Source organism: Girardinichthys multiradiatus, chromosome 17 (assembly GCF_021462225.1).
Source record: "Girardinichthys multiradiatus isolate DD_20200921_A chromosome 17, DD_fGirMul_XY1, whole genome shotgun sequence".
In the NCBI taxonomy this organism is placed as follows: Eukaryota; Metazoa; Chordata; class Actinopteri; order Cyprinodontiformes; family Goodeidae; genus Girardinichthys; species Girardinichthys multiradiatus.
In genome coordinates, this window is record NC_061809.1 from 25,253,071 (window position 1) to 25,267,097 (window position 14,027).

General features: G+C 40.0%; 1 protein-coding gene across 8 annotated transcripts in view; it reads left to right on the forward strand.

Annotated features, from left to right (window-relative positions):
* The window catches only part of magi2a (membrane associated guanylate kinase, WW and PDZ domain containing 2a), a 305,513-nt gene that overhangs the window by 263,787 nt on the left and 27,699 nt on the right, over positions 1–14,027 (forward strand). For 5 of the 8 annotated variants that reach the window (XM_047389220.1, XM_047389221.1, XM_047389215.1 and 2 more), the window contains exons 12-17: positions 3,757–3,964; positions 6,159–6,200; positions 6,288–6,403; positions 7,821–8,013; positions 10,343–10,606; positions 13,345–13,530. In XM_047389220.1, coding sequence (XP_047245176.1) covers positions 3,757–3,964; positions 6,159–6,200; positions 6,288–6,403; positions 7,821–8,013; positions 10,343–10,606; positions 13,345–13,530 — 1,009 coding nt within the window. The remainder of the gene's footprint in view (positions 1–3,756; positions 3,965–6,158; positions 6,201–6,287; positions 6,404–7,820; positions 8,014–10,342; positions 10,607–13,344; positions 13,531–14,027) is intronic. The other 3 variants (XM_047389222.1, XM_047389217.1, XM_047389218.1) reach the window with 2 other exon arrangements.

The window sequence follows — 14,027 nt, forward strand, 5'->3', positions numbered from 1 at the left end:
TTCTTCTCGCTAACTTTACTAATAACTTTGATAGTTAATCTTAATTTATTGTTATGAAAGAGCAACAAATCCAAGTATCCTGTGAGTTTTTCCGAGCTTTGATCTTGCAACTTCACTGACATCCTGTCTTTTAAAAGTCCCATCAGAGAAGGAAACTCGCCTTTATATACATCCTCAGCTTTCAGCTTTATATAAACTCTTTTTTCCTTGTGGCTCACAAAGCAGCAAACACTCTTTTAGATTAGATACATGTTTCACTTTGCTTTTCTTTGTCATGCTCTTATGCCTCCACACATTTCTGTCAGCCTATCTTTCTTCGTCTCAGTCAGTGCGGCTGTTTGTTGAATCCATTTCACGCCCGGACGTCTTCCCAGCGCTGCTCTGACCAGTCCCTGAACCCGGCTCGTGTTGTCCCCCTTTCCAGATCCAGACCGCCAACCAGACTAAAACCCAAACTCTGGCGCTTTTTGAAGTACTTCTGCCGCTTATGATCCCTTTATTGTGTGCTACTTCTACTCCATCTCCGTAAAATCTGATGTCTCTCTGAAAATAACCGTCGTTCAAAGCCCTAAACTTTGAAAGTAGCAGTCGGGACCCAGACACACTTACAGCCTTTTGCAAAAACAATTCACATTTCAACACATTACAACCACAAACTTCTGTGTTTTTATTAGACAAACAAACAGAAAGTAATAAAATATAAAACATGTATAAATGTATAAAAAATAAAAGTCCAAAAAGTGTGGGATGAATTTGAAATTAGTCCACTTTACCTATTCAATTTTAATGTTTTGGAAAATATCTTTTAATTATAATTTTAATTAAGACAGCCAGATTTCATGCACTCTTGAAGGCATCTATGCTAATCCTAGATGAATATTGTCTGAGAAGTGTAGATTTTAATAACCACCATGGGTTAAAACTAAGATCTCAAATATTTTAATCAAATAATCAATCAGTAAAATTGGTCAAAAGGTTAATTAATCAGGAAAATAAAATCTTGATCTCAATTACTTAGTTTAAGGCCAAACCCAAAAGAGATGAATATGACAGAAAGGTCACTAATGAAGTCAGAAGAAGTGGTGATGGCAGCATCATGCTGAGGGGACAGGAAAGCTGGTCAGTTAATGGGAAGTTGGAGCTAAATACCATTCATCCTTGAAAGAAAACCTGTTAGAGGCTGCAATGACTCAAATAGCCTTAAACATACAGCCAGAGCTACAATAGAGAGGTTTAGATTTTAAAAAAAATTATGTGTAAGAATGGCTTAGTCAAAGTCCAAAACTACATCTAATTGAAAATTTGTGGCAAGACTTGAAATTAGATGTTCCCCAATGTCCTCAAGTGGAGCTATTTTGCAAAAAAGAAAAGGCAGAAATTTCATTTTCCAGATCTGGTTCTACAGAGTATTGACTCGGGGGAGCTTAATATAGAACTGCACAACACACTATTTAGATTTTCATCTGAAGAAAAACTTGTCATTTTCCCTTCACTTGACAGATCGTTTGTGGCTGTACTGTGACAAAAAGAGGAGGATAGTCTGTGTAGCCACCAGAGTCCAGAGTCAGTTTAATTAGGCATCACTTTAACAGGAAGGCTTCCACAGCTCAGAGTGAAACATCGAGTCTTTGATTAACAGAATAAGAGCAGTGCCTAATTTATCAGATGGACTTCCCATCTAGCAGATGAGCCTATTTAGATTTATCACAATCAAATTCAGCCAATGTCATCATTATAAGCTACTTAATGCAGCACTATCAGATGTTTTACCAAACAATGCAGCTTTAATAAAGGTGAAAAAAAAAACTGCTCCCAGCCTTAATGAGGTCCTCAACCTGACCAGAACAGACTAGCTTCATGTCAGCAGCAGTCACATCTGAAAGCACATTTCATTTGTCCAGCTAATATTAGTTCTCAGAACCAACTGCCCTGTATTTTCCTGATGATAAACGCATGGCATATACAGCCACTCGCACCATCTCAGTTTTCGCTCCCATCTGAATCGCTCTGGCACTTCCCGACATGTCAAGATGACGTCTCGCCTGCCTGTTCGCTGTCCTGCTGTAACTCATGCGGCCAGGCTTATCTGACACATCGAGGCTGACGCTCAGACTGACTGGTGTTGTAAAAACTGTCGCTGCCGCCACAAACACCTCTGCACATTTTCAAGATGTTTCTCAATAAAATTAACACCAAACCACCCACCACACTCCACCTTAGAAACAGACAAGCTTATGCCAGTATTTGTCTTTTCCTGAATAAATTAGGTCAAGCTGCAACTAATCTGCATATTTTTCTGTTTGACATAACCTGTTCAACAACTAATTTCACTAACGTGTTGCTGAATTTAATACTTTTCTAAGCTCTGTCCCCAAACACAAATGAACCAGTCAGAGCAGATCTGTCAAGCTTTGGATTTCTAATCAAATGACATGAATATTTGTAAATAAAACAGCCCAATAACTTCATTGCTTTCCATTATCTATAGCACCTATCATCTCTAATGTCAAAAATGTGTTATTGGACATGTTTAATATTAGTTGGTGATGTTTTACCATTATTTAGTCCAAGAAAGCAGCCAATACTGTCTTGTGGTCTTCTATAGGGGTCTTTACCAACAGTTATTTAGAAATCCTGAAGATTTTTAAATGATTTCTTTGGACTTTGGCTGCTTTTGCACTCTTTGGTGTATTTTTACCAGACTGATAGGATATTATATATTATGTTTTTAAAGGTTGAGGAAGAAGTTGGTGCCAGGCCTAAGCATAAATAATTGTCTCTCTGTCAAACTGCAATTTTTGTTTACTGAACTAATGTGACTACTTGTTCTTTGGTTAAGATCAGGTTTCATGATGGATTCATAAGTAACTTTTAAAATTATGTTAAAATGTTTAATACGGATGACTGCATGGCTACAATTAATGGACCATTAAAATGTTTAAAAATGTTAAAAATTAAAAATTACATTACTTTTAAATAATTTATCTGACAACCTTTTAGTTCCAGTAAACAGAAATACGGATTATGGATTCTTTTAAAGATGGTTTGTAATCCAGGTTTTCTTTAGTCTGTTTGGCAAAACAAAATAATGAAAGATCTTGTTTTTAAAAAAATAATTTGTGTTCTTCATTTGGCACTGCGTTGTCTCTGTTGTGGGCCCAAATGATCGAAAGGTAGGGTTAAAGTTGCTCAAAAATATTGTGTTCTTGGGGCGCGGCGCTGGTGGTGTAGGGGTTGAGCGTGCGACCATGTGCAGAGTCCTTGGTGCGGCCTGGGATCGAGTCCCAGACCCGGCGACCTATGCCATATGTCTCCCCACCTCTCTTTGCCCATCTTTCCTGCCTACCTACTATCAAAAAATAAATATAATAAAATAATATCGAAAAATAAAGGCCTCTAATATATATATATGTATTATTTTCCTCTGAAAATGATCTGGTACTGAAAATGGGTGAAATAGCAACCAAAGTCCAAAGAAAAACAAGTGCAAACAGCAGAATCTGTTCTGCGGGAACGTAGAATTACCTTGACTTCAGTCAAAGCCTGAGTTATAAACCTGCTCGTTTTATGGATAGGTGCTGAATAAATGTCCAAAGCTTGACAGGTGTAGCATGTTTCAGACACCCAGGGGTAGTCAATGATCACACTTACCTCCCTTCTGTCTTTTAACCATTTTGATGGAGCTGAAATTAACCATCAGATGTGGCAAAAGCAGGAAAGGGAAGCACTGACTCGTCATGCCGCTGTGCTTCGCAGGTGTTGGAGCAGTGGGAGTCCCAGCAGGGCCAGAACAGCCCCGCTCAGACCAGCCGCTCAGCTCCCGTTATCTCCCACAGCGCCCCCTTCCCAACACACCATCTTCACAGGGCCTCAGTCCCAGACTCAGCCTCCAAGGCCTTGGCACTGGCCAAACCAGACCCCTATGACCTTTTTGAGAAGTCCATGGCTATCTATGAGAGTAGGCGTAAGTACCGGCGCTCTTACGGCAGGTGAAAACACACATGAACCTGCAGTGGGTATGAAGGATAGACTCCGGGATCAAAAGTCCTTTCTTCCTAATCTGTAAATAAGAGACGCACTATAAAACAGAGAGAAAACCAAACCAACAACAGTTTTTTTTTACTGACTCTGAAATACAACCAGCTGTTGTCATAAAGTGAGACGTTTCCATGAATAAACACTCTACACAGCGGATCTCTTTTATACAGTTCAGATATCTGGTACAGCAATAAAATAACACTCTCTGGTTTGTAAAATACTGAAATATCATCATTTTCTTCATCAGAATTCATCGCCATATTTTTGCCCTGCAGGAATTCTAACCAGTTAACGCTTGTATGAACCTTTATTTACATGTTTGTAAAAATGCCTGCAGAATTTAACAAATGCAGACATAAAGAGACCTTTTCACAAGGATTTGATGCTTTTGTATATCTGCATCCTAACAGGATGATCGGATTTAACATCTCTAAACATTCTCAGTAAGTATGGAGAAAAAGTGCAGGAAGAAACATAATGAAGCGCTTGTGGCAGTTTTGTATGAGGCCACCACCTTTGCCTGCATACTTGAAAGACTGTGAAATCTCTGGAGAAGTACGTGCGGTGTTCATAGTTTGTTTTTGGGATTTCCTTCCAGCTTGATGCAAAGAAGCTGCTTTTTATGAACTGCTAAACGTCTGGTGTATTTAACTCTGGTTTATCCAATTATTATAAATCTCCTTTTTACGTAATTACTTAAAATTACGTAAGTCTTGTTTTAGCTGCATGAAATAACCGTGGTCATGTCTTCTCTCTAATGTCTTCTGTGCTTCCACTGAAAAGACATCTAAGAAACATGCTAATTACTGCTATGTTCATATGGCCTTGTTGTTACAAAACAAGCCCACATGATCACCCCACACCACCTTGCCTAACAGTTGGCTGAAAATTGTTATGATAGTATGCTGTGTTTACCCCTCTCTAAAGAGTGCCTTTTGCATTATGGCCAAAAATCTCTGCTTTGGTTTTGACACAAAGGTCATGCTTCCATTTTCTTTTTAGATAAAAGAGACTTTCTCCCAGGAACCCTTCCAAACAGACTTGATCATTCTGCTTCTAATAGTATTGAACTGTAACATTTACTCTATAAACTGAAGTCTTTAGAGTCTTAGACAGAGATCCTGGATTTTTAGTCATTTCTTCATGCTTGATGATGTCTTTCCATCCCGGCATTGTTTTAACGAACGGGCTGCCAAAACCCTTGCTTTTAGAAAGGGTGTACTTAGTTTCTCCACACATAGCCTTTTCCATTTTGGCTTTGTTTTTCTTGCTTAATAAATAATTACAGTGTGGAATCTGTTGTGTGTTTTTGCACACTAGAGGTTAGACTGAAAATATTTTAGAACCAAAATAATTTCAAAGATGAGATTCATTCAAAAATTAAATAGTATTAAATAGTTTTTATTATGTCCTGTTCTGTAGAAGCTGAAAGAGGGTGTACTTACTATTCTTCATGATTCTATATAGAGGAAGGAAGATGTTCCCGTTTTTCTACTTAATGTAATGTCTTTTAGCTAATTATGTTTTTTGGCTGAAAATGGGAGAAATAACTGTTCAACTTCTTTAAATGTGCTTTCCGATCAAAAATACAATTAGACGCAAGACATTTTTAGCCTTTATATTATATTTACGTTGTATTTTGCTTTGTTGGGTTGTAAACTGTTTTATGGTAATCCATGGTTTACGTCATCCCCTTGGCAGGGATAACAGCTGTATCAGTCTGCAGTCGTGATTTTCCTCTCTCATCATTCCTGCTGAGTCCCAGCAGAGTGCTTGCTGTGATTAAAACAGATACAATTGAAATCAATTTTTCATTTGCAGCCACTTGTCTATGGCAGGGTTTGCCCTGGTGCTTTGTGGATCACGCCGTAGCGTGAGGCGCCTGATTGCAGATCAGTGCTTACATCCCACCTTGCGTTGTAAATAATGAAGACCTGTATTACACTCTGTAAGCACATCCTGACTTTATGGATGAGGCTGAGATTCTGCAATGACATTAGTGCTGACGGCAGAGTTTGGGCGTATATGGGAGCATCTGTTTTTGGCTGCTGTGCTGTCCAGTTATGTGTTGGCATCTCTCGCTCACTGTCTGCATTGGTTTTCTCTCTTTCTCTGTCCAGAACCTGTTCAACCCAGGACTGTTTTTCCTGTGGACCCTTCAGGTAAAGGCATAGTCTCTGAATGGATAGTGTTTATAACTTCTAGATACAATTTAACTGCTCTTTAACTGTTCTTTCTCCCAATTAAAGGAGCAGAGTACCAGGACATCGAAGTCCACCTGCGCAGACAGAAGTCCGGGTTTGGCTTTCGGGTGCTGGGCGGTGATGAGGCCGGGCAGCCTGTGAGTGTGGAGACACGTGAGAAGGCTCGTATGGCGATGGGTGTGAAACCCTGTCATTTTCTACTCTCTAATCCACTCCACACCAACTGTGTGTACCTAACCCCTGGGAGCGTGATGGCTTGCTACTGATATAACTCAAACATATACAGTGACTTTCAGAAGTATTCACGACCCCTTGAGCTTTTTCACATTTTGTCACATTGCAACCACAAACAGTGTATTTTATTGAGATTTTATTTGATAGATCACAAAATAGTGCAAAATTGTGAAGTGAAAGGGAAAATAAAAATAGAACCTCTAAAATGTAGTAGTAGTAGTATAAAAAAAAGTAGTAGTATAGAATCACATTTGGCCGTTTTTAATGCTAGAGGTTTTTTGGAGTATGTCTTTGAACAGCTTTACAAATTTACAGACTAAAATATTTGCCCATTTTTCTTTGCAAAATACCTTGAGCTCAGTCAGATTGGATATAGAGCTTATATGAAAATTAATTTGATTGGACTTTGACTGGGACATTCCATCATATGAATGTACTTCGATCTAAACTACCTTGTTGTAGCTCTGGCTTTATGTTTGAGATGGTGAACCTCAAGACTCTTCCAGCCTAACATGTTATCTATCCATCAGTTCTGACCAGTTTCCCTGTTCCTGCTGAAGAAAAGCATCTCCTTAGCATCATGCTGTCACTCTGCTGGATTGTTCAGGGTGATTGACCTCCACACAAGAGAGGAATTCACCAAACAGTGCAATGCAATGTCCAGTTTTGCTCCTTAGAATGACATTTATAAATCAATGTGACTCAGGAGATCGTAAAAGACAGTGAAATTGTGCATAAATTGAACTGATTTATTCACAGATAATAAGCATTAGTCAAAATTCTAAACAACTCCATGTGATCCATTCAAACTTCAGTATATTAGAATAAAAATGAAACACTTGCTGTCTGTCCTCTCTCTTGTAATGTGCCAAAATTAACTCCAGCTTTCAGCAGATGGTATTTTTCCACTCTGTATTTATACTGACATTAAATTCCACACAGGTGGAATCTATTTACTAAATAACCAACTTGGTTTCAGTGAATTTTATTTAGAGGTATCAGAGTAAAGTAGATAAATGCATGCCACACTTTTCAGATTGGCATTTGTAAATAACTATGAAAATAGTGCATCACTTTCTATCCATCTCACCGCTACTCAGTGTTAGTCTGTCAGTAACATACAAATAAAATGCATTAAATCTTTAGGTTGTTACATGACAAAATGTGAAAAGGTTCCAGGGACACAAACGTCTGCAAGGAACTGTATGTAAAGTTAGGGAGCTTTACTGATTACTGAATAACAATCACACTAACATCTACTTAATTCAACATCATGGCAAGAATTTCTGTTTTTCTCAAGAGCTGAATCCCATCTGACTCTCTCCGTTTAAATAAAATAAACAGATCCTTATTGGTGCGATCATAGAGAAGAGTCCAGCAGATCTAGACGGGCGACTACGGCCGGGTGATGAGCTGCTGTTTGTGGATGGGATCCCAGTGGTGGGGAAGCCGCACAGATACGTCATCGATCTGATGCATGCAGCGGGGCGGAACGGACAAGTCAATCTGGTCATCAGGAGGAGAGCGCAAGCAGCAGGTAAGAAACCAGACTTTTTATGTAGAATTTTCACTTCCTCTATCTGAGTCATTGCACCAAGTTTTCTCATGTAATGATAAAAAAAATCATGAGTTAATTGTAATGTAATTTTACTGTCCACACCCAGACCTGATTAATGCCAGACCTGTAGAATGAGGAGATTGCTTAAATAAGACCTATCTATTGCAATGAAGAAGGCTAAACCATCCCACAAAGGAACACATTATGCCCCGATCTAAAGAAATTCAGAACAGATGAGAAACAAAATCATTGAGTCAGAAATATGAAGCACAGATCTCTGAACATTTACTCAAAAGCCTTTTTTAAAAAAAAAACACAAATTATGTTTCTGCTCTAAAACAAACATTTCTCTCTCTGATTCCTCAAACCTCTTTACCTCTGCAGCTTTTAACTTTGAGTCTAAGAGGGCATATTCCCCTCCGATATCATCAACACCTTCCTACAAACATGCATGGGCTCTTCTCACCAATTGAACCCTTCCCACTCTGTCCGGCCTCTCTGCCAATCTCTTCCCACCAAAGGCTGCTGTCTGACTCATGCCTGACCTCTTCTGTGACCCCTACTTCCATTCTAATTGTCTGACTCCCACCAGCACTTTACCAAGTGTCAGACTTTGCTCTCTGCACCCAGCTCATACGTCTGCCCACTGCATCAGATTTTGCAAATTTTTGGCTATTATCTTCTTTTTCATTAGAGTGCTTTCCACACTAGAAAACAAGACAATTCAACATGTGGGAGGTAATTACAAATGCTAAATTCTTAATAACATTGAAACCTGTCCATTACTTGCAACATAATATAATTTCTGGTGTCGAACAAACAACAGTTTTGAAGTTTGAAGGGCATTAGAAGTCTCTAGCTGGCTTTTGTTTTGTTGACATTATCTGAGCTTTATTTTAAAAGGACAACACAATCTCTCTTTTTTCACTGGTTTAGTTCAGTTAGCAAAGTGTCAGATTACTACCACACATCGTGTATTTCATGAGGATTTTTAGGCGATAGACCAAACAAAGCAGTGGATACTTGTGAGCAGAAAGGAAAGTAATGTATAATTTTGAAAACCTTTCACAAATAAACATCTGTTTAGACTTTGCCCATTCCTTGCAAAATAGTTCAAGCTCAGACAGACTGGATGGAGAGAGTCTGTGAACATCAAATTTCAAGTCTTGCCACTGATTCTCAGTTGGTTTTAGGTGTAGACTTTGACAAGACCATTCTAACACATGAACATGCTTCGATGTAAATTATTCCATTGTAGCGGTGACCTGCTAGAAGGTAAACATTCGCACAGGTCTTTTTCCAGGATTGTCATTTATTTACCTCCATCCAGCTTCTTATTAACTGACCAGCATCCCTGTTTCTGCTCAAGAAAGTATCCTCGCAGCATGATGCTGCCTCCTCCTTGTTTCACTATTGGGACGGTGGCAGCAAACATGCCTTCACACAAGAGTTATACTTGTCCTGTGATTAGCCTATTATTGTGCTACACCAGCTATTGGTTTCACTGGACTTTATTTGAGGGTATCAGAATAAAAGGGGGGTGAATACAATTGGAAACCACACTTTTCAGATTTTTATTAGTTAATAGTTTTAGAAATGATGCATTATTTCTAGAATCAGCTCTATTTGCTTGTGCACACAAACAAGAATTTTGACTTTGGTTCCGTTCAACTCCCAACTGGATTGCTGTAACTTTGTATGTTTTCTTAATTAGAGTTGACCTCAGTTTGAATATAAATATATAAAAAGAATTGTTAGGAAAGAAACACGTTTTCTTGGTAAATATTTATATAGAGAGAGTTTTTTACAAAAGAGAAAGACATGGTTGATTTAGTGCAAATATGCATGGTATTGATCTGGGCATTCTGACTGTTAAGCCTGGATGAAAAAACTGTTTCTGTGGTGGCTGTTTTTTAAAAAGAGGGCTCTATAGTGCCGACTTGAAGTCTAAACAGTTAGTGTCAAGGATGTGTGGGGTCTCCAGAGACGTTAGCTGCTCCTTTCCTGACCCTAAACCTGTACAAGTCCTGGATGGAGTGAAGGTCAGCCTTGATGACCCCAACTGCAGACCTGATTTTTCTTGCAGTTGTTCTGTTTTGTGGACAGGTCCTGGTTTTTTTTTCCTTCTGTTTCGCATTATTCACTACCCTGTGTTGTTCTAACACAATGAAATACACTGAAGTATTAAAATGTGTTGCAGTTTAAGAGCCAATGCTATTTTTGAAGGCCTTGTAAAGGCAGTTTTAATCTCCTAAACACTCATGGACCCATTAAACAGAAAGGCTAAGATATCTACCTCCCTCTGCAGGTGAGTCGTGTCCAGAAAACAGCCGTAGTCCAGGCTCCGTCTCCAAGCAGCACAGCTCGCCCCACAGCGACTACACATATAGAAACAGCACCGGCACCAACCAGGCTCCCAACACCAGCATAGGCAACGCCACTGCTACTTCAGACGGGACATCCACTACCAACACAAAGCCAAGCGACGTCACAATCAGCAGGAAGGAGAGTGAAGGTTTTGGCTTCGTCATCATCAGCTCGCTCAACCGGCCTGAAACGGTTGCAACAAACAGTGAGTTCATTAGTCGTTATGCAGGCGTTCTACATATTTTCCATGTAAAGTTTTCATGTTTTTCCAGGCTTTTTTTAAACCTTACATTCAAACTAAAATATAAAATACTAAAGTTCTCTAAAATGTATTTAAACAGTGGGTGAGCTTTAGATATGTAAACTGGTAAACAGTTATTTATTGTACTTTCCAGCAGGGGTAACATATTATAGTTTTATTAATGTTGCAGGCAAAATTACTTAATACACATTCTTCTGGTTGTAACTAAAGCCATACCGTCTCTTCCGAATTTTATACTTGCTTGTTCAAACACCACATTTACTAATGTAAGTCCTACATGCCCCGATTTGTTTTTTTTAACTGAAATGTATGATTAAATTTAGACACCTAACAATGGCCAGATGGAGACGGTGACCAAAACCCTGTGGACGTGCCCACTCGTTCAGCTGAAGAGCAGAGATGTTGTTTATAGTGTTATCTGTAGAGACACACACTAGATGATCCCCCTGACTCAAGACCTTCTCTGAGGCCTCTGGAAATCATATCTCCTGCATGTTCATCAGGAAAATAACCGGTCTACCTGCTGTATTTCCTCTTTCCAACATTTGACTCTGTGGTTTAGTTTTAGCTCCTGACTGCTGTTTTGCTACTTCATCCATCCATCTTCTCATCTCTCCATACTCTTTCACATGAAGCAGTGGTAGAATTGGTTTGTTCTGTTTGGAATCTGTAGTGCGGACCGGTTTTCGGCATAACTTGCCCTATTTTAGGAACAAGGTCCTGTCTGGAGCTAATCACTTCTGCCCTACTTTCACTTGCACGCTACTTCTGTGCGAATGTCAACTGGTGTAAGCAGCAACACTGCGAAATAAATTGTAGACTATAATCTGAAATAATAGCTGTTTTGATTTAGTCTTAGTCTTAGGGTATAATAAATTAATTTTAGTGTAGTAGGTAATTTATTTATGTTTCTTATGGTAGATAATTTGGCAAAAATCCAGAGTATCGTATCCTTTTTAGTGCACTTCCACTCTTATGTCCCTCAATTGACCCTTCGCTAAGCCCAGCCCCCCATAGTTACTGTTGCTATGACTGGCAAGCATTACTAGCCGCCCACAGCAGCTAGCAATGGATTTCACAGTGATTTCAGTGAAAGATATTCTGAAGGAAACCGCTTTAAATTTCTGGAGTAATGTCACGGAAATATCAGACAGGACTAGACAGAAAGATAATAAAGTAATATATTTACTTACCCTGCAATGCAAAAACATTGTTGTTCCTTTTTATGTTTGTTCTGTATGTCAATTATCAAGACGTGGACTGAGTCATGGCTGAGTCTTGAAATAGAAACGGTGAGCCCTTGCTTCGATTTTTATGTCCTCTTCATCAACTTTACTCCGCTCACAAATGACATCGTGAATGTAATTTTCATATGCATATTGCAGTCCTTTCTGTCTAGGCCTCCCTGATGTTTCCGAGATTACATTACTCCAGAAATTTGAAACAAGTTCCTTCGGAATATCTTTCACCAAAATCACTGTGAAATCCATCACAATATGTGGGCGGCTAGCAATGCTTGCCAGTCATAGCAACAGTAACTATGAGGGGCGGGGCTTAGCAAAGGGTCAATTGCGCGTTCCCGTTGATGGGTTCGAGTGCGTAGCGTACAAGTGGTCTTTTCGCCCCGCCCCGAAATATATTACCCAAAATCTATTGCTGTATGTGACTTTTTGAGCAATAACCAATCACAACCATCAATGTAATCAACCCTCAAATCAGAATAATAAGAACTGCCTAAAGTTCAGACAGCAAGCCGATAATATAAATTTTTTTTACTGGTTTTCCAGGCTCAACATTGTAAGACACCACCGGCTTCAAGGTGATTCTGGGCAGAATCAAATTACCTTTCGAACAAACGGTGGCACCGCGGCGAGAGTCTGGTGTATGAGCCTCCATCAGTTCCTGCGCTTTTTTCTCTTCAAAACAATTGCTTGTTGCAGTTTTAAAATAAGTTTTAGCAGAGACTGGAAAAACTGCGACAGGACCTGCTATTTTTGATGTCACAGTTACGGCGCATAGTTGCAACTTGATGACGTAACCCCTACTCTCCCAATTCTCCAGTTTTGCATGCTTGTAACCTGCGCAGTTTACCCCCTACTTGCACTTTTACAAAGTACACATTTTACACAGGGGTGTATGGTGTAGTGTGGGTATTGGGCCAGTGCCTCCAATGTGTTTTAAAGTCCAAAGACACGCCACATGCCGGTGCTGCCGATACGCCTTTCCCTCTAAAGCCTTGTTTACCTTCAGCTTTGTTTGTGTCTTTCTTCCCTAGAAGTTTTTTTCATGGTCATACCCACTGCAGATATATCTGCTTTAAATCCATGGTGTAAAACTAGCACTGAATTTGCTTTTGGAAAAGTGTGTAGAAAATCTGGAAGTAGTTGACTAAAAGTGAAGCGGGTCTCTGTCTAGTTTATCAATAATACAAACCCTCTCACTGCATGTCAGTCACACACATCTTCACTGTGCTGCTGTGAGCATCAGCTCTTCGCCCACATGCATGAAAATATCCTGGGTTTCTTACGTAAGCATGCAGTGAAAAGCAAAATGAGAGAGGCAGAGACACATTCAGTCATTCAGGCAGTGAGATTTATGCAGGCAGGGACAGGAGCAATCCTTCAATCTGCTGCTGCTGTTTCGAGTACATATTCACCTGCATCTCCATCCAAAACCAACAGCTGTGCCCCATAAAATCGGCCGCATCATCGAGGGCAGCCCGGCCGACCGCAGCGGGAAGCTGAAGGTTGGAGACAGGATCCTGGTGGTCAACGGCCAGTCCATCGTCAGCATGCCGCACGCCGACATCGTCAAACTGATCAAGGATGCGGGCCTGAGTGTCACTCTGAGGATCATCACGCAGGAAGGTGAGAAAACATGGACACACACAAACAGGTAGACAGGTTAGTTTGGACATTCAGGAAATATTCTTCTAGCCTGCAGATTCTCTTCATCTTTTCCAGTTACTCCATTTAGCCCAGCTCCTCTCCACTCGGACCGCTTTACAAGTGTTCCCATTATTGTTTTTTCCACAACGGTACCTACTTTTGTCGTCCCTGCTCCTGAGCAGGTACGACCAGGGCTGGAGCGGGCCAAACTGAAATATAATTCTACTATTTACAAATCATAACCCATGCCTGAAGGCTGAAAGAGAAAGGATACCATGTCGGCTTTCCGAATGCAGGCGGCGCGCTGTATTTAATAACATCCTAAATCAGCTGCAGGAGGAGGGAGCAGGCAGAGAGCAGCTGCCTGTAATCAGACTGCCTGCATTGGATTATCGGATCAAGGCAATTTCCATGCCGAGTGGAATGGAGCCACGCTGTCTAAAAATGTTTCTTTAACGTTTCTTTAAAACTTCTAA